The sequence below is a fragment of the Petromyzon marinus genome, chromosome 64 (genome assembly GCF_048934315.1).
Source record: "Petromyzon marinus isolate PM22_M1 ecotype Great Lakes invasive population chromosome 64, UKy_Petmar_22M1.pri1.0, whole genome shotgun sequence".
Taxonomy (NCBI): domain Eukaryota; kingdom Metazoa; phylum Chordata; class Hyperoartia; order Petromyzontiformes; family Petromyzontidae; genus Petromyzon; species Petromyzon marinus.
Window position 1 is genome coordinate 8,730,250 of NC_133730.1, and position 26,449 is coordinate 8,756,698.

Sequence of the window (26,449 nt, forward strand, 5' to 3'; positions counted from 1 at the left end):
TCTACAGAACATGAAGAACCAGTACCATCTACATCTACAGAACAGGACGAACCAGTGGCATATAATCTGCAGAACTTGAACAACCAGTGGCATCTACATCTACAGAACACGAACAACCAGTTGCATCTACATCTACAAAACATGAAGAACCAGTGGCATCTACATCTACAGAACGTGAAGAACCAGTGGCATCTACATCTACAGAACGTGAAGAACCAGTGGCGTCTACATCTACAGAACATGAAGAACCAGTGGCATTTACATCTACAGAACATAAAGAACCAATGGCATCTCCATCTACAGAACGTGAAGAACCAGTGGCATCTACATCTGCAGAACATGAAGAACCAGTGGCATCTACATCTGCAGAACATGAAGAACCAGTGGCATCTACATCTACAGAACAGGAAGAACCAGTGGCATCTACATCTGCAGAACATGAAGAACCAGTGGCATCTACATCTACAGAACAGGAAGAACCGGTGGCATCTACATCTGCAGAACGTGAAGAACCAGTGGCATCTACATCTACAGAACATAAAGAACCAATGGCATCTACATCTACAGAACGTGAAGAACCAGTGGCATCTACATCTGCAGAACATGAAGAACCAGTGGCATCTACATCTGCAGAACATGAAGAACCAGTAGCATCTACATCTACAGAACAGGAAGAACCAGTGGCATCTACAGAACATGAAGAACCAGTGGCATCTACATCTACAGAACATAAAGAACCAATGGCATCTACATCTGCAGAACGTGAAGAACCAGTGGCATCTACATCTGCAGAACGTGAAGAACCAGTGGCATCTACATCTACAGAACAGGAAGAACCAGTGGCATATAATCTGCAGAACGTGAAGAACCAGTGGCATCTACATCTACAGAACACGAACAACCAGTTGCATGTACATCTACAGAACATACAGAACCAATGGCATCTACATCTCCAGAACGTGAAGAACCAGTGGCGTCTACATCTACAGAACATGAAGAATCAGTGGCATCTACATCTACAGAACATAAAGAACCAATGACATCTCCAGAACAGGAAGAACCAGTGGCATCTACATCTGCAGAACGTGAAGAAACAGTGGCATCTACATCTGCAGAACGTGAAGAACCAGTGGCATCTACATCTACAGAACGTGAAGAACCAGTGGCGTCTACATCTACAGAACATGAAGAATCAGTGGCATCTACATCTACAGAACATAAAGAACCAATGGCATCTACATCTCCAGAACAGGAAGAACCAGTGGCATCTACATCTGCAGAACAGGAAGAACCAGTGGCATCTACATCTGCAGAACGTGAAGAACCAGTGGCATCTGCATCTGCAGAACGTGAAGAACCAGTGGCATCTACATCTGCAGGAGATTATGCAACTTTCAAAGCCATTCCCCCGTATTTATTGAACATGCTGTGCGACATGTTTGGAATCGGCAGGAGTAACGTTGGGACTTACGAACACAGATCTCCGGAACTGAACTCGTTCGTAAGTCGAGACGTAACCTGCACCTTGTGGTGTTCCGACTTACGTACCGTCGCGATTTACGAACGGGCCTCGTGAACTGAACGTGTTTATAAGTCGAAAACTGTCCGTCAATGTTATTTTTTTTACATGCCGTATACAAAAGGGCTATATAACTTTATTGATAGCAACTACCCAGATCATGAAATGTCACCAAAACAAAAAGAGGAACAATCAACAACAACATTCTTCCACCGCAAACTCAGATTAGCACGCGTGGCTACGTACGGTGTAAAATAAGTCATGCACACACACTGCCCATAGACTAACACTACCCATAGACGCAACACTGCCCATAGACTAACATTGCCCATAGACTAACACTGCCCATAGACTAACACTGCCCATAGACTAACACTGCCCATAGACTAACACTGCCCATAGACTAACACTGTCCATAGACTCAACACTGCGCATAGACTAACACTACCCATAGACTCAACACTGCCCATAGACTAACACTGCCCATAGACTAACACTACCGATAGACTAACACTACCCTGTGTGTGACACAGAGAGTCACACACAGAGACACAGAGAGACACACAGAGAGACACACAGAGACACAGAGACACAGAGAGACACACACAGAGATACACAGAGAGTCACACACAGAGAGTTACAGAGATACACAGAGAGACACAGAGATTCACACACAGAGAGAGTCACACACAGAGAGACACAAAGAGACACACATAGTCACAGAGACACAGAGAGACACAGAGAGTCACACACAGAGACACAGAGAGACAAAGAGAGTCACACAGAGACACAGAGAGACACACACAGAGACACAGAGAGACAAAGAGAGTCACACACAGAGACACAGAGAGACACACACAGAGACACAGAGAGACAAAGAGAGTCACACAGAGAGACACAGAGAGACACAGAGAGAGTCACACACAGAGACACAGAGAGAGTCACACACAGAGACACAGAGACACAAAGAGACACAGAGAGAAACAGAGAGTCACTCACAGAGACAACAAGAGAGTCACACACAGAGAGACACACACAGAGACACAGAGAGACAGAGAGACACAAAGAGTCACACACAGAGAGAGTCACACACAGAGAGACACACACAGAGACACAGAGAGACACAGAAATACACAGAGAGACACACACAGATACACAGAGACACAGAGAGATACAGAGAGTCACACACAGAGAGAGTCACACACAGAGAGACACACACAGAGACACAGAGAGACACAGAGAGACACACACAGAGACACAGAGACACAGAGAGACACAGAGAGTCACACACAGAGACACAGAGAGACACACAGAGACAGAGAGAGACACAGAGAGACAGAGACACAGAGAGACATACATAGAGACACACAGAGACAGAGAGACACAGAGACACAGAGAGACACACACAGAGACACAGAGATACACAGAGAGTTACACACAGAGTGTCACACACAGAGAGACACAGAGAGACACACACATAGAGTCACACACAGAGATACACAGAGAGACACAGAGAGTCACAGAAAGTCACACACAGAGAGACACAGAGAGAAACACAGAGAGACACAGAGAGTCACAGAGAGTCACACACAGAGAGACACAGAGAGACACAGAGATACACAGAGAGAGACAGAGAGACACAGAGACACAGAGAGACACACACAGAGATACACAGAGAGTCACACACAGATAGACACACACAGAGAGACACAGAGAAACACAGAGAGACACACACAGAGAGTTACAGAGATACACAGAGAGACACTGAGAGTCACACACAGAGACAGAGAGTCACACACACAGAGACACAGAGAGACACATACAGAGACACAGAGAGACAAAGAGAGTCACACACAGAGACACAGAGAGACACAGAGAGAGTCACACACAGAGACACAGAGAGACACAGAGAGACACACACAGAGACACAGAGAGACACAGAGAGTCACACACAGAGAGAGTCACACACAGAGAGACACACACAGAGACACAGTGAGACAAAGAGAGTCACACAGAGACACAGAGAGACACACACAGAGACACAGAGAGACAAAGAGAGTCACACAGAGACAAAGAGAGTCACACGCAGAGAGAGTCACACACAGAGAGACACACACAGAGACACAGAGAGACAAAGAGAGTCACACAGAGACACAGAGAGACACACACAGAGACACAGAGAGACAAAGAGAGTCACACAGAGATACAGAGAGACACACACAGAGACACAGAGAGACAAAGAGAGTCACACACAGAGACACAGAGAGACACAGAGAGTCACACACAGAGACACAGAGAGACACACACAGAGACACAGAGAGACAAAGAGAGTCACACACAGAGACACAGATAGACAAAGAGAGTCACACACAGAGACACAGAGAGACACACACGGAGACACAGAGAGACAAAGAGAGTCACACACAGAGACACAGACAGACACAGAGAGACACAGAGAGAGTCACACACAGAGATACAGAGAGAGTCACACACAGAGACACAGAGAGACACAGAGAGTCACACACAGAGACAACGAGAGAGTCACACACAGAGAGACACACACAGAGACACAGAGAGACACAGAGAGACACAGACAGACACACACAGAGACACAGAGAGACACAGAGAGTCACACACAGAGACACAGAGAGACACACAGAGACAGAGAGAGACACAGAGAGAGAGACATACACAGAGACACACAGAGACAGAGAGACACAGAGATACACAGAGAGTTACACACAGAGTGTCACACACAGAGAGACACAGAGAGACACACAGAGAGTCACACACAGAGAGACACAGAGAGACGCACACAGAGAGTCACACACAGAGATGCACCGAGAGACACAGAGAGTCACAGAGAGTCACACACAGAGAGACACAGAGAGACACACACACAGAGACACAGAGAGTCACACTCAGAGACACAGAGAGACACAGAGATACACACAGAGACACACACAGAGACACAGAGAGTCACAGAGAGTCACACACAGAGACACAGAGACACACACAGAGAGACACACACAAAGACACAGAGACACAGAGATACACAGAGAGTCACACAGAGTCACAGAGAGACACAGAGATACACAGAGAGTCACACACAGAGAATCACACACAGAGAGACACAGAGAGACACAGAGAGACACACACAGAGACAGAGTCACACACAGATAATCACACACAGAGACACAGAGAGTCACAGAGAGTCACACAGAAACACAGAGATACACAGAGAGTCACACAGAGAGACACAGAGAGACATATAGAGGCACAGAGAGACACACACAGAGACAGTCACACACAGAGAGACACACAGAGACACAGAGAATCACACACAGACAGCGGAGACGTGAGTGACGTCACACCTCACCTGGGATTTCCAAAAGTCACGTGAGCACTGCAGCTCGCCCCCGAGGGTTTATCCCGACACGCCCACTCAGGGTTTGCGCTCAGTTGTGTCCAGGTGAGAGAGACGCCGGATTCACCCTTTACAGGTGTGTGGTGTGTCTGTCTGTGTGTCTGTCTGTGTGTCTGTGGTGTGTCTGTGGTGTGTCTGTGTGTGGTGTGTGTCTGTGTGTCTGTGGTGTGTCTGTGTGTCTGTGGTGTGTCTGTGGTGTGTCTGTGTGTGTGTGTGGTGTGTCTGTGTGTCTGTGGTGTGTCTGTGTGTGTTGTGTGTGTTGTGTGTGTGTTGTGTGTCTGTGTGTGTTCGTGTGTCTGTGTGTGTTGTGTGTTGTGTGTGTTCGTGTGTCTGTGTGTGTCGTGTGTCTGTGTGTGTCGTGTGTGTCTGTGTGTGTGGTGTGTGTTGTCTGTGTGTGTTGTGTGTCTGTGTGTGTTGTGTGTGTTCGTGTGTCTGTGTGTGTTCGTGTGTTCGTGTGTCTGTGTGTGTTGTGTGTCTGTGTGTGTCGTGTGTCTGTGTGTGTCGTGTGTCTGTGTGTGTCGTGTGTCTGTGTGTGTTCGTGTGTCTGTGTGTCTGTATGTGTTCGTGTGTCTGTGTGTGTTCGTGTGTGTTCGTGTGTCTGTGTGTGTCGTGCGTGTCTGTGTGTGTGGTGTGTGTCTGTGTGTGTTGTGTGTCTGTGTGTGTCGTGTGTGTCTGTGTGTGTGGTGTGTGTTTGTGTGTGTCGTGTGTGTCTGTGTGTGTGGTGTGTGTTGTGTGTCGTGTGTGTCTGTGTGTGTGGTGTGTGTCTGTGTGTGTTGTGTGTCTGTGTGTGTCGTGTGTGTCTTGGTGTGTGGTGTGTGTTGTGTGTTGTGTGTGTTCGTGTATGTTCGTGTGTCTGTGTGTGTTCGTGTGTCTATGTGTGTTGTGTGTCTGTGTGTGTTGTGTGTCTGTGTGTGTTCGCGTGTCTGCGTGTGTTGTGTGTCTGCGTGTGTTGTGTGTGTTGTGTGTGTCGTGTGTCTGTGTGTGTTGTGTGTCTGTGTGTGTTCGTGTGTCTGCGTGTGTTGTGTGTCTGTGTCTGTTCGTGTGTCTGCGTGTGTTGTGTGCCTGTGTGTGTTGTGTGTCTGTGTGTGTTCGTGTGTCTGTGTGTGTTCGTGTGTCTGTGTGTGTTCGTGTGTCTGCGTGTGTTCGTGTGTCTGTGTGTGTCGTGTGTCTGTGTGTGTTCGTGTGTCTGTGTGTGTTCGTGTGTCTGTGTGTGTTGTGTGTCTGTGTGTGTTCGTGTGTCTACTTGGAGAGACAAAGGCGGCCGGGCGTATGTCGTGTCGGCCTTCATAGGTGCTACTCGCTAACAGCCCTTGCCCCGATATTCTCTGCAGGCTATACCGGGGGGGGGGGGGGGGGTCTTTGTCTTTGTGTGTCTGTGAGCACTCACGGCCGACGCAAAGTGACGATTATCTGAACCGGTGCTGGGCCTCCCCTAGGTCGACTCAGCCTCAAATGAGTACCTCGTGTCGATGTGTAGTGGTACTTGTTGTCTGTGTGTGTGTTTTTCTCTGGTGTTAGAGGTCGTTCATAAATGACGTCAGGTACCTAGGGTGGTGGGGGGGGGTCAGACATCTGTGACGATGTGTGACGAGGTGAGTTTTGAGAAATGTGACGTCACATCAAAATGCGCAACTTTAAATAAATATAGACGACACGTTCTACTTAATTAAATAGACTTTTTAATAAATGTGTTCTCCTACAACATCAGAGTGCAGCGCCGCATTAAACACGCACTACAATGACAATAGCTTAAAGCGATTTGAAGCATGTTTTATATATATATTTTTTGGGGAGGGGGGTGGGGGGCAGAGCTTTGTGACGTCATATTTGAATGGGGGGCTCTGACTTTTCGTGACGCCGTGTGACGAATGGTGGTGGTTTGGGGGGGGGGGGGGGGAGGTGGGGTCAAAAAATCGTTCCAAAATCGCGTGACGTCATTTATGGACGGCCCCTTAAGACTCCCACCGCCGTGGCCGGCCCTCTTAGGGAGGCTGCTCCTCGCTCACGGCACTTGCCCCCGACGGTGTGCCGAGGCTATACCGAGGAGCGGGGCACCTTTATCTCAAAGAGGAACTCTGAAGCGACCGCTTCCCCTTTCAGCCTGCGCGTTTCACTTTCAGGTGAGTCGAGACGCTCGGCAAGCCCTGACCGATTGGGTGGGGGCGGTGGTGGATTTGGGGGTTCTATGGGAGGGGGGGGGAGGGCGTGGGAGGGGTTTTGAGGAGCCGAGGGGGATGGGAGAGGATTGAGGGGTGGAGTGGAGGGGGGGGGGGATTCCCAAAACCATCCCCCCCCCCCCCCCCAGACTCCTCCGCTGTGCTCAGCTGTCGACATTCGCGCGCGGAATTTGCGCCCACGGCCAGCCCAGCCACGGGTGAGTGGAGCCGTGCGTGGTGACCTCGTCGCTGCAGTCCGCCCTGGAACTTCCAGGTGCTTGGTGGGGGGGGGGGTGGGTAAGGGAATGCGGGATTCTTGAATTTGTCTGTGCGGAGCTGTGAGTGGCACCTTCCATACGAGCCGTGGTTCTTCTCCAATGGGTCACTCTGTTCTCTGCGGGTCACTGTGTGTCAGTGAGTCTCTGACCGTCCATGAGTCACTGTTTCTCTATGGGTCTGTATCTTTTTCCTCCGTATATCTGTACCTCTATGTATCTATGGGTCTCTATGAGTCTCTGTGTGTCTCTGTGAGTCTCTATGTGTCTCTATGGATCTCCGTGTATCTATGAGTCTCTATGTGTCTCTATGGGTCTCTATGAGTATCTATGTGTCTCTATGAGTCTCTATGTGTCTCTATGGTTCTCTGTGTATCTATGAGTCTCTATGTGTCTCTATGGATCTTTGTGTGTCTATGGGTCTCTGTGACTATCATTGTGTGTCTATGAATCTCTATGTGTTTCTATGGGTCTCTATGAGTCTCTATGTCTCTATGTGTCTCTATGTGTCTCTATGTGTCTCTATGGATCTCTGTGTATCTATGGGTCTCTATGTGTCTCTATGGATCTCTGTGTATCTGTGAGTCTCTATGTGTCTCTATGGATCTCTGTGTATCTATGGGTCTCTGTGACTATCATTGTGTGTCTATGAGTCTCTATGTGTCTCTATGGATCTCTGTGTATCTATGGGTCTCTGTGACTATCATTGTGTGTCTATGAATCTCTATGTGTCTCTGTGAGTTTCGATGTGTCTCTATGGATCTCTATGTATCTATGAGTCTCTATGTGTCACTATGGATCTCTGTGTATCGATGGGTCTCTGTGACTATCATTGTGTGTCTATGAATCTCTATGTGTCTCTGTGAGTTTCGATGTGTCTCTATGGATCTCTATGTATCTATGAGTCTCTATGTGTCTCTATGGATCTCTAAGTGTCTCTATGGATCTATATGTGTCTCTGTGAGTCTCTATGTGTCTCTATGGGTCTCTATGAGTTTCTATGTGTCTCTATGAGTCTCTATGTGTCTCTATGAATTGCTATGTCTCTATGGGTCTCTGTGTATCTCTATGATTCTCTATGAATCTCTATTTCTCTATGGGTCTCTGTGTATGTCTAAAAGTCTCTATGTATCTCAATGTCTCTATCCGGGGAGGCGGCGGCGGTGGTGGCGGCTGTAGTGTAGCGGTTAGCGCTACGCTGCGCTACGAACCTGGCGACCCGGGTTCGATTCCCGCTCACGGCCAACACCGGTGACGATTGTCTGAACCGGTCCTGGGCCTCCCCCTAGGTCGACCCAGCCTCAAATGAGTACCTGGTGCGGTGCGTAGTAAACATCGCCAGTGGGGAGACAAATGCGGCCGGGCGTGGTGCTGGCCACCCACCCCCCATCGTGCGCTGTTCCGATATTCATAGGTGCTACTCGCTTAAAGCACTTGCCCCAACAGTCTGTTACAGGCTACACCGGGGATCTTTGTCTTTGTTTGGGTAGGGAATTACCGTATTCACCAGATCACAAGACGCACTTTCCCCCCGTCCCCCCCCCCCCCCCCCGTCTGTGTGTCTGTGTGTCTGTGTGGTTGTGTGTCTGTGCGTCTGTGTGTCTGTGTGTCTGTGTGTCTGTGCGTCTGTGTGGCTGTGCGTCTGTGTGTCTGTGCGTCTGTGTGTCTGTGTGGTTATGTGGTTGTGCGTCTGTGTGTCTGTGTGTCTGTGTGGTTGTGCGTCTGTGTGTCTGTGTGTCTGTGTGGTTGTGCGTCTGCGTGGTTGTGCGTCTGTGTGGTTGTGCGTCTGTGCGTCTGTGTGGTTGTGCGTCTGTGTGTCTGTGTGGTTGTGCGTTTGTGTGTCTGTGTGGTTGTGCGTCTGTGCGTCTGCGTGGTTGTGCGTCTGTGCGTCTGTGCGTCTGTGTGGTTGTGTGGTTGTGCATCTGTGTGTCTGTGTGTCTGTGCGTCTGTGTGGTTATGTGTCTTTGTGTCTGTGTGTCTGTGTGGTTGTGTGTCTGTGCGTCTGTGTGTCTGTGTAGTTGTGTAGCAATGTGTCTGTGTGGCTGTGTGGCTGTGCGTCTGTGTGTTTGTGTAGCTGTGTGTCTGTGTGTCTGTGTGACTGTGCGTCTGTGTGGTTGTGTGTCTATGTGGTTGTTCGTCTGTGTGGTTGTGTGTCTGTGTGACTGTGCGTCTGTGTGGTTGTGTGTCTGTGTGGTTGTGCGTCTGTGTGTCTGTGTGTCTGTGCGTCTGTATGTCTGTGTGTCTGTGTGGCTGTGTAGTTTGCGTAGCAGTGTGTCTGTGTGGCTGTGTGTCTTTGCGGCTGTGTCTGTGTGACTGTGCGTCTGTGCGGTTGTGCGTCTGTGTGGTTGTGTGTCTATGTGGTTGTTCGTCTGTGTGGTTGTGTGTCTGTGTGGTTGTGTGTCTGTGTGGTTGTGCGTCTATGCGTCTGTGTGTCTGTGTGGTTGTGCGTCTGTGTGTCTGTTCGTCTGTGTGGCTGTGCGTCTGTATGTCTGTGTGTCTGTGTGGCTGTGCGTCTGTGCGTCTGTGCGTTTGTGCATCTGTGTGATTGTTTTTCTGTTTGGTTGTGTGTCTGTGTGGTTGTGTGTCTGTGCGTCTGTGCGTCTGTGTGTCTGTACGTCTGTGTGTCTGTGTAGCTGTGTAGCTGTGCGTCTGTGTGTCTGTGTGTCTGTGTGGTTGTGCGTCTGTGCGTATGTGTGTCTGTGCGTCTGTGCGTCTGTGTGGTTGTGCGTATGCGTGTCTGTGCCTCTGTGTCTGTGTGCTTGTGCGTGTGTGGTTGTGCGTCTGTGCGTCAGTGTGGTTGTGTGTCTGTGTGGTTGTGTGTCTATGTGGTTGTGTGTCTGTGTGGTTGTGCGTCTATGCGTCTGTGTGTCTGTGTGGTTGTGCGTCTGTGTGTATGTGTGTCTGTGCGTCTGTATGTCTGTGTGGCTGTGTGGCTGTGTAGTTGTGTAGCTGTGTGTCTGTGTGTCTGTGTGGTTGTGTGTCTGTGTGGTTGTGCGTTTGTGCGTCTGTGTGTCTGTGCGTCTGTGCGTCTGTGTGTCTGTGTGGTTGTGCGTATGTGTGTCTGTGCCTCTGTGTGTCTGTGTGCTTGTGCGTCTGTGTGGTTGTGCGTCTGTGCGTCAGTGTGGTTGTGTGGTTGTGCGTCTGTGCGTCTGTGTGTCTGTGTGTCTGTGCGTCTGTGCGTCTGTGTGGCTGTGCGGCTGTGCGTGTGTGTGTTTGTGTGGCTGTGTGTCTGTGTGGCTGTGTCTGTGTGACTGTGTGACTGTGTCTGTGTGACTGTGTGACTGTGTGTCTGTGCGTCTGTGCGGTTGTGCGTCTGTGCGTCTGTGTGTCTGTGTGGTTGTGCGTCTGTGTAGTTGTGTAGCTGTGCGTCTGTGTGTCTGTGCGTCTGTGTGGTTGTGTGTCTGTGTGTCTGTGTGTCTGTGTGGTTGTGTGTCTGTGTGGTTGTGTGTTCGTGTGTCTGTGTGGTTGTGTGTCTGTGTGTCTGTGTGGTTGTGTGTCTGTGCGTCTGTGTGTCTGTGCGTCTGTGCGTCTGTGCGTCTGTGTGTCTGTGTGTCTGTGTGGTTGTGTGTCTGTGTGTCTGTGTGGTTGCTTGTCTGTGTGTCTGTGTGGTTGTGTGTCTGTGCGTCTGTGCGTCTGTGTGTCTGTGTGGTTGTGTGTCTGTGCGTTTGTGTGTCTGTGCGTCTGTGCGTCTGTGTGTCTGTGTGTCTGTGTGGTTGTGTGTCTGTGTGTCTGTGTGTCTGTGTGGTTGTGTGTCTGTGCGTCTGTGCGGTTGTGTGTCTGTGTGGCTGTGCGTCTGTGCGTCTGTGTGTCTGTACGTCTGTGCGTCTGTGCGTCTGTGTGTCTGCGGTTGTGTGTCTGTGTGTCTGTGTCTGTGTGGTTGTGTGTCTGTGCGTCTGTGCGGTTGTGTGTCTGTGTGTCTGTGTGGCTGTGCGTCTATGCGTCTGTGCGTCTGTGTGGTTGTGTGTCTGTGCGTCTGTGTGTCTGTGTGTCTGTGTGGTTGTGTGTCTGTGTGTCTGTGTGGCTGTGCGTCTGTGCGTCTGTGTGGTTGTGTGTCTGTGCGTCTGTGTGTCTGTGTGTCTGTGTGTCTGTGTGGTTTTGTGTCTGTGTGTCTGTGTGGTTGTGCGTCTGTGTGGCTGTGCGTCTGTGCGTCTGTGCGTCTTTGCGTCTGTGTGGTTGTGTGTCTGTGTGTCTGTGTGGTTGTGTGTCTGTGTGGCTGTGCGTCTGTGCGTCTGTGTGTCTGTGTGTTTGTGTGTCTGTGCGTCTGTGCGTCTGTGTGTCTGTGTGGTTGTGCGTATGTGTGTCTGTGCCTCTGTGTGTCTGTGTGCTTGTGCGTCTGTGTGGTTGTGCGTCTGTGCGTCAGTGTGGTTGTGTGTCTGTGTGTCTGTGTGGTTGTGCGTCTGTGCGTCTGTGTGTCTGTGCGTCTGTGCGTCTGTGTGGCTGTGTGGCTGTGCGTGTGTGTGTTTGTGTGGCTGTGTGTCTGTGTGGCTGTGTCTGTGTGACTGTGTGACTGTGTGTCTGTGCGTCTGTGCGGTTGTGCGTCTGTGCGTCTGTGTGTCTGTGTGGTTGTGCGTCTGTGTAGTTGTGTAGCTGTGCGTCTGTGTGTCTGTGCGTCTGTGTGGTTGTGTGTCTGTGTGTCTGTGTGGTTGTGTGTCTGTGTGGTTGTGTGTTCGTGTGTCTGTGTGGTTGTGTGTCTGTGTGTCTGTGTGGTTGTGTGTCTGTGCGTCTGTGCGTCTGTGCGTCTGTGCGTCTGTGTGTCTGTGTGGTTGTGTGTCTGTGTGTCTGTGTGGTTGCTTGTCTGTGTGTCTGTGTGGTTGTGTGTCTGTGCGTCTGTGCGTCTGTGCGTCCGTGTGTCTGTGTGGTTGTGTGTCTGTGCGTTTGTGTGTCTGTGTGTCTGTGTGGTTGTGTGTCTGTGTGTCTGTGTGTCTGTGTGGTTGTGTGTCTGTGCGTCTGTGCGGTTGTGTGTCTGTGTGGCTGTGCGTCTGTGCGTCTGTGTGTCTGTGGTTGTGTGTCTGTGTGTCTGTGTCTGTGTGGTTGTGTGTCTGTGCGTCTGTGCGGTTGTGTGTCTGTGTGTCTGTGTGGCTGTGCGTCTGTGCGTCTGTGTGGTTGTGTGTCTGTGCGTCTGTGTGTCTGTGTGTCTGTGTGGTTGTGTGTCTGTGTGTCTGTGTGGCTGTGCGTCTGTGCGTCTGTGTGGTTGTGTGTCTGTGCGTCTGTGTGTCTGTGTGTCTGTGTGGTTGTGTGTCTGTGCGTCTGTGTGGCTGTGCGTCTGTGCGTCTGTGCGTCTTTGCGTCTGTGTGGTTGTGTGTCTGTGTGTCTGTGTGGTTGTGTGTCTGTGCGTTTGTGCGTCTGTGCGTCTGTGTGTCTGTGTGTTTGTGTGTCTGTGCGTCTGTGCGTCTGTGCGTCTGTGTGTCTGTGTGGTTGTGTGTCTGTGTGGCTGTGTGGCTGTGCGTCTGTGTGGCTGTGTGGTTGTGCGTCTGTGTGGTTGTGTGTCTGTGTGGTTGTGTGTCTGTGCCTCTGTGCGTCTGTGTGGTTGTGTGTCTGTGTGGTTGTGTGTCTGTTAGTCTGTGTGTCTGTGCGTCTGTGCGGTTGTGTGTCTGTGCGTCTGTGTGTCTGTGTGTCTGTGTGGTTGTGTGTCTGTGCGTCTGTGTGTCTGTGTGGTTGTGTGTCTGTGTGGTTGTGTGTCTGTGTGTCTGTGTGTCTGTGTGGTTGTGCGTCTGTGCGTCTGTGCGTCTGTGCGTCTGTGTGGTTGTGTGTCTGTGTGTCTGTGTGGTTGTGTGTCTGTGCGTTTGTGCGTCTGTGCGTCTGTGTGTCTGTGTGTTTGTGTGTCTGTGCGTCTGTGCGTCTGTGCGTCTGTGCGTCTGTGTGGTTGTGTGTCTGTGTGGTTGTGTGTCTGTGTGGCTGTGTGGCTGTGCGTCTGTGTGGCTGTGTGGTTGTGCGTCTGTGTGGTTGTGTGTCTGTGTGGTTGTGTGTCTGTGCCTCTGTGCGTCTGTGTGGTTGTGTGTCTGTGTGGTTGTGTGTCTGTTAGTCTGTGTGTCTGTGCGTCTGTGCGGTTGTGTGTCTGTGCGTCTGTGTGTCTGTGTGTCTGTGTGGTTGTGTGTCTGTGCGTCTGTGTGTCTGTGTGGTTGTGTGTCTGTGTGGTTGTGTGTCTGTGTGTCTGTGTGTCTGTGTGGTTGTGCGTCTGTGCGTCTGTGCGTCTGTGTGGTTGTGTGTCTGTGCGTTTTTAGTGCGTGGGGAGCGGTGGTGCCGCTCACGGCCACCGCCAATCCCAGTGAGGATTATCTTGAAACGGGTCTGGGCCTCCCCCTAGGTCGACTCAGCCTCAAATGAGTACCTGCTGCGGTGTGTAGTAACATTGCTACTGGGGAAACAAAGGCGGCCGGGCGTGTTTGCTGGCCACCCCACTTCCACGTGTGCCGTCCTGGCCTTCATAGGCGCCGCTACTCGCTAACAGCACTTGCCCCCGTAAAGTATCTTAAGGCTTCACAGGGGGATCTTTGCCTTTGTCTGAATAATGATCAGCACTGGGGAGACAAAGGCGGCCGGGCGTGGTGCTGACCACGCTACTCCCTCGTGTGCCCGTCCGGCACCTTGATGGGTGCTTGCTCCCGCCGCTGTGGGTTTGTGGTGTGCAGGAGGAGCGTGATGATGATGATGACGACGACGGCGATGATGATGATCGCGATGATGTTGACGATTGGAGAGGTGTCTTCTGCACCCACTCTGTGGGTTCCAGGAACACGTTTGCCACAGGGTAAGGGCTTCTCGCAATGGCCTTCAACAGACTGTTGGGGCAAGTGCTGTTAGCCAGCACACGTAGATACGTGCATACATATACGCGGAAACACGAACGCATGAAGATGCATGCGTACAAAAAAAATATCGGCCAGTCACCGCTAAGCGGCAGTGACGTCGCCGCGGCGCCTGTGCCAGGCTAGGTGCGCCTTGAGGCCGTCACGTGAGGTGTGCAAGACTCTCGCTGCTGGCAGGAGGAGGTCACGGGACAGACCCAGGTGCCATGGGTTGACTGCTGTGCCAGGCTAGGTGCAGGAGGTCACGGGACAGACCCAGGTGCCATGGGTTGACTGCTGTGCCAGGCTAGGTGCAGGAGGTCACGGGACAGACCCAGGTGCCATGGGTTGACTGCTGTGCCAGGCTAGGTGCAGGAGGTCACGGGATAGACCCAGGTGCCGTGGGTTGACTGCTGTGCCAGGCTAGGTGCAGGAGGTCACGGGACAGACCCAGGTGCCATGGGTTGACTGCTGTGCCAGGCTAGGTGCAGGAGGTCACGGGACAGACCCAGGTGGTGCCATGGGTTGACTGCTGTGCCAGGCTAGGTGCAGGAAGAGGTCACGGGACAGACCCAGGTGCCATGGGTTGACTGCTGTGCCAGGCTAGGTGCAGGAGGTCACGGGACAGACCCAGGTGGTTCCATGGGTTGACTGCTGTGCCAGGCTAGGTGCAGGAGGTCACGGGACAGACCCAGGTGCCATGAGTTGACTGCTGTTCCAGGCTAGGTGCAGGAGGTCATGGGACAGACCCAGGTGCCATGGGTTGACTGCTGTGCCAGGCTAGGTGCAGGAGGTCACGGGACAGACCCAGGTGCCGTGGGTTGACTGCTGTGCCAGGCTAGGTTCAGGTCACGGGACAGACCCAGGTGGTGCCATGGGTTGACTGCCGTGCCAGGCTAGGTGCAGGAAGATTGAGATGGCTGGCAGATGCACCGCCTGTGCTCCCCCACTGTTGCCAACTTTCTGCGTTTTATCCGCCCGGCGCTCCGCTCGTTGTTGTGAGTGTCGCTCCTCCGCTGTTGTTGGAAGGCCTCTTGACACCGCTGGTACCGGTCATCGGCAAGTTCACTCAGCTCCATAGCCTCCTGTACCACGTCACTCCGTCTCTCGTCTCAACTCCACACACACTTAGGGGCCGTCCATAAATGACGTCACGCACATGGGGCGGTGGGGGGGGGGTCAGACATTTGTGACGATGTGTGACGAGGGGGGGTGGGTGTTGAGAAATGTGACGTCACGTAAAAATGCGCAACTTTAAATAAATATAGACGACACGTGCTACTTAATTAAATAGACTTCTTAATAAATGTTTTCTCCTACAGCATCAGAGTGCAGCGCCACATTAAACACGCACTACAATGACAATAGTTTAAAGGGATTTGAAGCGTGTTTTATTTTTTTGGGGGGGTAGAGCTTTATGACGTCATATTCGAGGGGGGGGGATCTGACTTTTTGTGACGCCGTGTGACGAGGGGGGGGGGGGTCAAAAATCGTCCAAAATCGCGTGACGTCATTTATGGACGGCCCCACACGTACATACACGCAGATAGGAACACAAAGATCCCCCCTATAACCTTGAACAGACTGTAGGGGCAAGTGCTGTTAGCGAGTAGCACCTATGAAGAGCTGAACGGCACACGAGGGGGTGGGTGGTCAGCTCCACGCCTGACCGCCTTTGTCTCCCCAGTGGCGATGTTTACACACCGCACCAGGTACTCATTTGAGGCTGAGTTGACCTAGGGGAGGCCCAGGACCGATTCAGATAATCGTCACTGGTTGTCCACCGTAAGCTGGAATCGAACTTGGGCCGCCGGGTTTGTAGCGCGGCGCGCTAACCGCGGCACCACCGCTCCCCACCCACTAAAAACACACAGACACACAGACACATAGACACACAGACACACAGCCACACAGACGCGCAGACGCACAGACACACAGACACACAGACGCACAACCACACAGACACACAGACGCACAGACACACAACCACACAGACACACAGACACACAGCCACACAACCACACAACCACACAGACACACAGACACACAGACACGCAGACACACAGACACACAACCACACAGCCACACAACCACACAGACACACAGACACACAGCCACACAGACGCGCAGACGCACAGACACACAGACACACAACCACACAGACACACAGCCACACAACCACACAGACACACAGACACGCAGACACACAGACATACAACCACACAGACACACAGACACACAGACGCACAACCACACAGACACACAACCACACAGACACACAGACGCACAGACGCACAACCACACAGACACACAGACGCACAACCACACAGACACACAGACACACAACCACACAGACGCACAACCACACAGACACACAGACGCACACCCACACAGACACACAGACACACAACTACACAGACACAAAGACACACAGACGCACAGACACACAGACGCACAGACACACAACCACACAGACACACAACCACACAGACACACAGACACACAACCACACAGACACACAGACACGCAGACACGCAGACACACAGAGACGCAGACGCACAACCACACAACCACACAGACACATAGCCACACAGACACACAACCACACAGACACACAGACACACAGACACACAACCACACAGAGACACAGACACACAACCACACATACACACAGACACACAGACACGCAGACACACAGACACACAGATGCACAGACACACAGACGCACAGACACGCAGACACACAACCACACAGACACACAGACACACAACCACACAGAAACACAGACACACAGACACACAGACACACAACCACACAGACACACAGACACACAGACACACAGCCACACAACCCCACAGCCACACAGACACACAACCACACAGACACGCAGACACACAGACACACACCCACACAGACACACAGACACACAACCACACAGAGAAACAGACACACAGAGGCAGAGCCACACAGACACGCAGACACACAGACACACAGATGCACAGACACACAGACGCACAGACACGCAGACGCACAACCACACAGACACACAGACACACAACCACACAGAAACACAGACACACAACCACACAGAGACACATACACACAGCCACACAGACACACAACCCCACAGCCACACAGACACAACCACACAGACACCCAACCACACAGAAACACAGACACACAACCACACAGAAACACAGACACACAACCACACAGAAACACAGACACACAACCACACAGACACGCAGACACACAGACACACAACCACACATACACACAGACACATAACCACACAGAGAAACAGACACACAGCCACACAGTCACAGCCACACAGACACACAGACACACAGCCACACAGCCCCACAGACACACAGACACATGATTGCATTTCACAACACAGAGAGAGGGAGGGGCAAGTGAGTGAGTTGGTGATGATGATGTTGAGATGATGAGATTGGTGATGTTGTTAAGATGGTAGTGATGTTGATGCTGATCACAATAATGTTGTTAAAATTGCATTGAGATGGTGACGATTATGAGATGGTGATGATGTTCAGATGGCCGTGATGTCGAGGATCTGGTATTGATGTTGAGATGGTGGTGCTGTTGGCGATGTTGATGATGATGTTGATAGTGATGTCTCCATAGGAACGAACTTGAGTCTGGAACACGGTGATGATGTTGCGGCTGATGGTGATGTTGATGATGATATCGGTGATGATGGTGATGTCGGTGATGATGATGATGATGATGTGTCCGTAGGAGCGAACCTGAGTCTGGGACACGCTGAGAACCACACCACGGTGATGTTGGGGGTGATGGTGATGTGGATAATGATGTCGGTGATGATGATGATGTCGGTGATGATGATGATGTCGGTGATGTCGGTGATGATGATGATGTGTCCGTAGGAGTGAACCTGAGTCTGGGACACGCTGAGAACCACGACACGGTGATGTTGGTGATGATGTTGGGGGTGATGGTGATGTTGATGATGATGTCGGTGATGATGATGATGGTGATGATGATGATGTGTCCGTAGGAGTGAACCTGAGTCTGGGACACGCTGAGAACCACGACACGGTGATGTTGCGTTGGCATCCTCAGGCGCGCAACGCCAACTACAGCATCTACGCTCGCGACGAACACGGCCAGTGGAACGTGAGCACTCGACGTGGACTCAGACTCACATCAGTACAGTGCCCCGGTGCGGTTTCTTTAGTATAAACATCGGCACTGGGGATACAAAGGCGGCCGCGGCCTGGGCCTGCCCACACCAGCCTCCGTAGACGCTCCTCGCTAAGCCGCACTTGCCCCAGCAGCCTGCGTGGGCTACACGGGGGACCTTTGTCTTTGTGTTGCCCGGGTGAGTACTCACAGCTGTGTGGGGAATGGCACTTGCCTATGGCGCAGTTTGGGCCGATGATGATTCCACTGATTTCAGTGGAGTCATCCATAGCGACGGCACAGTAGTCGCTCGCTCACGGGGAGAGAGAGAGAGAGACAGAGAGAGAGGGGACGACTCGGACAGACAGAGAGAGAGAGGACGACTCGGAGAGAGAGAGGACGACTCGGAGAGAGGACAACTCAGAGAGAGAGAGGACGACTCAGAGAGAGAGAGGACGACTCAGAGAGAGAGAGAGGACGACTCATAGAGAGAGGACGACTCGGAGAGAGAGAGAGGGACGACTCAGAGAGAGAACGACTCAGAGAGAGAGAGAACGACTCGGAGAGAGAGAGGACGACTCAGAGAGAGAGAGGGAAAGGGGACGACTCAGAGAGAGAGGACGACTCAGAGAGAGAGGACGACTCAGATAGAGGAGGACAACTCAGAGAGGACGACTCAGAGAGAGAGAGGACGACTCAGAGAGAGAGAGAGGACGACTCAGAGAGAGAGGACGACTCAGAGAGAGGACGACTCAGAGAGAGAGGACGACTCAGAGAGAGAGGACGACTCAGAGAGAGAGAGGACGACTCGGAGAGAGAGAGAGGGCGACTCAGAGAGAGAGGACGACTTAGAGAGAGAGAGAGGACGACTCAGAGAGAGAACGACTCAGAGAGAGAGAGAACGACTCGGAGAGAGAGAGGACGACTCAGAGAGAGAGAGGGAAAGGGGACGACTCAGAGAGAGAGGACGACTCAGAGAGAGAGGACGACTCAGATAGAGGAGGACAACTCAGAGAGGACGACTCAGAGAGAGAGAGGACGACTCAGAGAGAGAGAGAGGACGACTCAGAGAGAGAGGACGACTCAGAGAGAGGACGACTCAGAGAGAGAGGACGACTCAGAGAGAGAGGACGACTCAGAGAGAGAGAGGACGACTCGGAGAGAGAGAGAGGGCGACTCAGAGAGAGAGGACGACTTAGAGAGAGAGAGAGGATGACTAAGGGGCGCAGGAGGTGGAGTCACAGACGAAGGCAGCAGCAGCAGCGTGGCGGTGAGGTTCCACCGCTACTGACAAGGTCCAAGCTCTGCTGTCCCCCTATTTATATTATTCAGATTCCATCGGCCAATCAGTGAGCTTGTCATGTCATTGTGTGGTGGTGGTGATGGTGGTGGTTGACGCACATCTCACTACGACTCTGGTTACGTCCCATTGTCCACCCATTGTCCACCTACTGACCACCTGTTGTCCACGCATAGTTGACTCATTTGTCCACCTATTGACCACTCATTGTCCTCCCATTGTCCACCCACTGTCCACCCATTGTTCACTCGTCCGCCCGTTGTCCTCCCATTGTCCACTCACTGTCCACCCATTGTCCACCCGCTGTCCACCCATTGTCCACCCCGCCCGCCAGGGGTACACCCTCTGCTGCGGTGAAGCGCTCCTCACGTTCCTGCCCGGCCGAAGAACCACGGCCGCAGTCTGCCTCAACAGACGTGATGGCGGTGACGGTGAGGAGGAGGTGGAGAGGAGGTGGAGGAGGAGGTGGAGGAGGAGGTGGAGGAGGAGGATGAGGAGGAGGAGGAGGAGGAGCTGAGTTCCGAGTGCGGACAGATGGAGTGTGACGTAGAGAGACCCGTCATGTGCCACTCCGACAACAACGACGACGATGATGACGACGACGAAGCAAGCGAAGTTGAGGCGGCATGGACCCCCAAGAGAGACCCCAGGTGTCAGGTGGTCACGTGGGAACCCCCAGGTGAGTGAGCCCCCCCCCCCAACCCCTTTCACGTAATGGCTATGACCCCCTCCCCACCCCCCCCCCCCCCGTACCCCCCCCCCCCAGCCCCCCACCATCCCCTTTCCCTGGTGACCCGAGTTGGATTCCCCGCTCGCACGGGACACCGATCTGAAACCGCCCCCAGGTCGACTCGGCCTCGAATGCGTTTCAGCAGTGGGGGATACAAAGGCGGTCGGGCGCGGTGCCGAGCACAGCGCCCGCTGGTGCACTGCGCCTGCAGCCTGGGTAGGGTATGTGGGGAGGGGGCGGGGGGGGGGGCGTGGTGGATCTTTGTCTTACACGCGAGGAATTTCCATCTGGTGCAGATGTAGCGACGTAAATGTGCTCGCTGTGCCGTTTAGCGCCAGGCCACCGTCTGGGTGCACCCCGAGAGGGCACGTGACCGGACGAGGTGGCAAGGGTGGGGGGTCCAAACGGGGGAGAGAGGGACACGTGATGTAGGGGCCCAGAGTCTTCGGGAAGGATCTGGAAAGGGGGCGTGGCCAAGGGGCGGAGCCCGGCCCGTGAAAGTGCCGAGTCCCGAGCCCCCGGACGCGGCGGCGGTTATCGGGGATCAACCCTCGGCGCTGCGTCTCCCCCGATCTTCGGGCTCCGCTCGACACCGTGGGTCGGGCCGGGACGTTGCTGACTGCACCGGTTATGTAGTTACCCTGGTGGGGTCAAGTTTTCAATTCTAGATTTGAAGCTTTCGTGACTGCAAGGATTCATACTCCTTGGTTCTATTCGGTAAAGTCACGTAGGTAAAAAATAAAACAACAAAAATCACGACGTGTCCCTGTGCACCCTCACCACGTGTCCCTGTGCACCCTCACCACGTGTCCCTGTGCACCCCCACCACGTGTCCCCTGTGCACCCTCACCACGTGTCCCTGTGCACCCCCACCACGTGTCCCTGTGTACTACCACCACGTGTCCCTGTGCACCCCCACCACGTGTCCCTGTGCACCCTCACCACGTGTCCCTGTGCACCCTCACCACGTGTCCCTGTGCACTCTCACCACGTGTCCCTGTGCACCCCCACCACGTGTCCCTGTGCACCCCCACCACGTGTCCCTGTGTACTACCACCACGTGTCCCTGTGCACCCCCACCACGTGTCCCTGTGCACCCTCACCACGTGTCCCTGTGCACCCTCACCACGTGTCCCTGTGCACTCTCACCACGTGTCCCTGTGCACCCCCACCACGTGTCCCTGTGTACTACCACCACGTGTCCCTGTGCACCCCCACCACGTGTCCCTGTGCACCCTCACCACGTGTCCCTGTGCACTCTCACCACGTGTCCCTGTGCACCCCCACCACGTGTCCCTGTGCACCCCCACCACGTGTCCCTGTGCACCCCCACCACGTGTCCCTGTGTCCTCACCACGTGTCCCTGTGTCCCTCACCACGTGTCCCTGTGTCCCCCACCACGTGTCCCTGTGCACCCTCACCACGTGTCCCTCACCACGTGTCCCTGTGCACCACCACCATGTGTCCCTGTGTCCCTCACCACGTGTCCCTGTGCACCCTCACCACGTGTCCCTGTGTCCCTCACCACGTGTCCCTGTGCACCCTCACCACGTGTCCCTCACCACGTGTCCCTGTGCACCCCCACCACGTGTCCCCCGCTGTGTCCAGGCATCCCTGGGAGCGAGGCTCGTGACGTGCTCTGTGTGCAACCATTCTACTCCGACCACGTGGTCTGCACCTGGCGGCCGGGCCACCAGGCCCCGCCTGGCGTGCAGTACTCCCTCAGCTACTGGTCAATACGCCTCCCGCTCCCTTGGGACCGTCCATAAATGACGTCACGCGATTTTGGACGATTTTTGCCCCCCCCCTTCGTCACACGGCGTCACAAAAAGTCAGACCCCCCTCAAATGTGACGTCACAAAGCTCTGCACTCTGATGTTGTAGGAGTGTTGTTATAACAATCAGTGTTGTTATAACAAATTCTATATTTAGAATGTGACGTCACATTTTTAACCCCCCCCCCCCCAGGTGCGTGACGTCATTTATGGACGGCTCCCTTCTCTCCCTCCACTCCCACTCTATTCTGTCCCAGCTCTCCCCTCCCTCTCCTTCCGAATCTCTCCCCTGAATCTCTCCACTCTTCACTCACTCCTCACCCACTCCTCACTCACTCCTCACTCATTCACTCACTCCTCACTCATTCACTCACTCCTCACTCACTCACTCCTCATTCACTCACTCCTCACTCACTCCTCACTCACTCACTCACTCCTCCACTCACTCACTCCTCACTCACTCACTCCTCACTCACCCACTCCTCACTCACTCCTCACTCACTCCTCACTCACTCACTCCTCACTCACCCTCACTCACCCACTCCTCACTCACTCCTCACTCACTCACTCACTCTCACTCCTCACTCACTCACTCACTCCTCACTCACTCCTCACCCACTCCTCACCCACTGCTCATTCCTCACTCACTCACTCCTCACTCACTCACTCCTCACTCACTCACTCCTCACTCACTCACTCCTCACTCACTCACTCACTCCTCACTCACTCACTCACTCCTCACCCACTCCTCACTCACTCCTCACTCACTCCTCACCCACTCCTCACTCACTCCTCACTCACTCCTTACCCACTCACTCACTCACTCCTCACTCACTCACTCCTCACTCACTCCTCACTCACTCACTCCTCACCCACTCCTCACCCACTCCTCACTCACTCCTCACCCACTCCTCACTCACTCACTCCTCACTCACTCCTCACTCATTCCTCACTCACCCACTCCTCACCCACTCCTCACTCACTCCTCACTCACTCCTCACTCACTCACTAACTCACTCACTCACTCACTCCTTACTCACTCCTCACTCCTCACTCACTCCTCACTCACTCCTCACTCACTGCTCACCCACTCCTCACTCACTCCTCACTCACTCCTTACCCACTCACTCCTCACTCACTCACCACTCACTCACTCACTCACTCCTCACTCACTCACTCCTCACCCACTCACCCACTCCTCACCCACTCCTCACTCACTCTTCACTCACTCCTCACCCACTCCTCACTCACTCACTCCTCACTCACTCGTCACTCACTCACTCCTCACTCACTCCTCATTCCTCACTCACTCCTCACTCACCACTCACTCCCTCACTCCTCACCCACTCCTCACTCACTCCTCACTCACTCACTCCTCACCCACTCCTCACTCACTCACTCCTCACTCACTCACTCATTCCTCACTCACTAACTCACTCACTCCTCACTCACTCACTCCTCACCCACTCACTCCTCACTCCTCACTCACTCATTCCTCACTCACTCACTCACTCCTCACTCACTCACTCCTCACCCACTCCTCACTCACTCCTCACTCACTCCTTACCCCTCACTCCTCACTCACTCACTCACTCACTCTCACTCACTCACTCCTCACCCACTCACCCACTCCTCACCCACTCTCACTCTCTTCACTCACTCCTCACCCACTCCTCACTCACTCACTCACTCACTCCTCACTCACTTCTCACTCCTCACTCACTCACTCCTCACTCATCACTCCTCACTTCCTCACTCACTCCTCACTCACTCACTCACTCTTCACTCACTCCTCACTCACTCATCACTCACTCCTCACTCAGTCCTCACTCACTCCTCACTCACTCACTCACTCCTCACCCACTCCTCACTCACTCACTCCTCACCCACTCCTCACCCACTCCTCACTCCTCACCCACTCCTCACCCACTCCTCACTCACTCACCACTCACTCACTCAATCCTCACTCACTCACTCCCCACTCACTCACTCCTCACTCACTCACTCACCCACTCCTCACTCACTCACTCCTCACTCACTCACTCCTCACTCACTCACTCCTCACTCACTCACTCCTCACCCACTCACCCACTGCTCACCCACTCACTCACTCTTCACTCACTCCTCACTCACCCACTCCTCACTCACTCACTCCTCACTCACTCACTCACTCCTCACCCACTCCTCACTCACTCCTCACTCACTCCTCACCCACTCCTCACTCACTCTCACTCACTCACTCATCACTCACTCCTCAAACCCACTCCTCACTCATTCACTCACTCACTCACTCACGCCTCACTCACTCCTCACTCACTCACTCCTTACTCACCCACTCCTCACTCACTCCTCACCCACTCCTCACTCACTCCTCACCCACTCCTCACTCACTCACTCACTCCTCACCCACTCCTCACTCACTCACTCCCCCACTCACTCCTCACTCATTCACCCACTCCTCACTCACTCCTCACTCACTCACTCACTCCCCACTCACTCCTCACTCACTCACTCACTCCTCACTCACCCACCTACTCAATCCTCACTCACTCACTCACTCCCCACTCACTCCTCACTCACTCCTCACTCACTCACTCACCCACTCCTCACTCACTCACTCACTCCTCACCCACTCCTCACTCACTCACTCACTCCTCACTCACCCACCTACTCACTCCTCACTCACTCACTCACTCCCCACTCACTCCTCACTCACTCCTCACTCACTCACTCACCCACTCCTCACTCACTCACTCACTCCTCACCCACTCCTCACTCACTCACTCACTCCCCACTCACTCCTCACTCACTTCTCACTCCTCACTCACTCACTCCTCACTCACTCACTCCTCATTCCTCACTCACTCCTCACTCACTCACTCACTCTTCACTCACTCCTCACTCACTCATCACTCACTCCTCACTCAGTCCTCACTCACTCCTCACTCACTCACTCACTCCTCACCCACTCCTCACTCACTCACTCCTCACCCACTCCTCACTCCTCACCCACTCCTCACCCACTCCTCACTCACTCACCACTCACTCACTCAATCCTCACTCACTCACTCCCCACTCACTCACTCCTCACTCACTCACTCACCCACTCCTCACTCACTCACTCCTCACTCACTCACTCCTCACCCACTCACCCACTGCTCACCCACTCACTCACTCTTCACTCACTCCTCACTCACCCACTCCCTAACTCACTCACTCCTCACTCACTCACTCACTCCTCACCCACTCCTCACTCACTCCTCACTCACTCCTCCACCCACTCCTCACTCACTCCTCACTCACTCACTCATCACTCACTCCTCACCCACTCCTCACTCATTCACTCACTCACTCACTCACGCCTCACTCACTCCTCACTCACTCACTCCTTACTCACCCACTCCTCACTCACTCCTCACCCACTCCTCACTCACTCCTCACCCACTCCTCACTCACTCACTCACTCCTCACCCACTCCTCACTCACTCACTCCCCACTCACTCCTCACTAATTCACCCACTCCTCACTCACTCCTCACTCACTCACTCACTCCCCACTCACTCCTCACTCACTCACTCACTCCTCACTCACCCACCTACTCACTCCTCACTCACTCACTCACTCCCCACTCACTCTTCACTCACTCCTCACTCACTCACTCACCCACTCCTCACTCACTCAACTCACTCCTCACCCACTCCTCACTCACTCACTCACTCACTCCTCACTCACCCACCTACTCACTCCTCACTCACTCACTCACTCCCCACTCACTCCTCACTCACTCCTCACTCACTCACTCACCCACTCCTCACTCACTCACTCACTCCTCACCCACTCCTCACTCACTCACTCACTCCCCACTCACTCCTCACTCACTCCTCACTCACTCACTCACCCACTCCTCACTCACTCACTCACTCCTCACTCACTCCTCACTCACTCACTCACTCACTCTTCACTCACTCCTCACTCACTCACTCACTCCTCACTCACCCACCTACTCACTCCTCACTCACTCACTCACTCCCCACTCACTCCTCACTCACTCCTCACTCACTCACTCACCCACTCCTCACTCACTCACTCACTCCTCACCCACTCCTCACTCACTCACTCACTCCTCACTCACCCACCTACTCACTCCTCACTCACTCACTCACTCCCCACTCACTCCTCACTCACTCCTCACTCACTCCACTCACCCCTCCTCACTCACTCACTCACCCTCTCCCACTCCTCACTCACTCCTCACTCCCCACTCACTCCTCACCTCACTTCTCACTCCTCACTCACTCACTCCTCACTCACTCAC

The 26,449-nt window shown here is 53.3% G+C and overlaps 2 protein-coding genes across 2 annotated transcripts in view; both read left to right on the forward strand.

Moving 5' to 3' along the window:
* The first annotated feature begins 1,435 nt into the window (after positions 1–1,435).
* LOC142906365 (uncharacterized) lies at positions 1,436–20,096 on the forward strand. The gene is made up of 6 exons (XM_076054020.1): positions 1,436–1,501; positions 3,873–5,022; positions 6,933–7,066; positions 14,007–14,125; positions 18,205–18,323; positions 19,964–20,096. The coding sequence occupies exons 1-2, from the start codon at positions 1,436–1,438 to the stop codon at positions 4,920–4,922; spliced, it is 1,116 nt and encodes a 371-aa protein (XP_075910135.1). The 3' UTR covers positions 4,923–5,022; positions 6,933–7,066; positions 14,007–14,125; positions 18,205–18,323; positions 19,964–20,096.
* LOC116957887 (uncharacterized) overlaps positions 18,249–26,449 on the forward strand; it is a 29,158-nt gene continuing 20,957 nt past the window's right edge. Inside the window, exons 1-3 of the mRNA XM_032980325.2 lie at positions 18,249–18,336; positions 20,069–20,308; positions 21,968–22,091. Coding sequence (XP_032836216.2) covers positions 18,249–18,336; positions 20,069–20,308; positions 21,968–22,091 — 452 coding nt within the window. The remainder of the gene's footprint in view (positions 18,337–20,068; positions 20,309–21,967; positions 22,092–26,449) is intronic.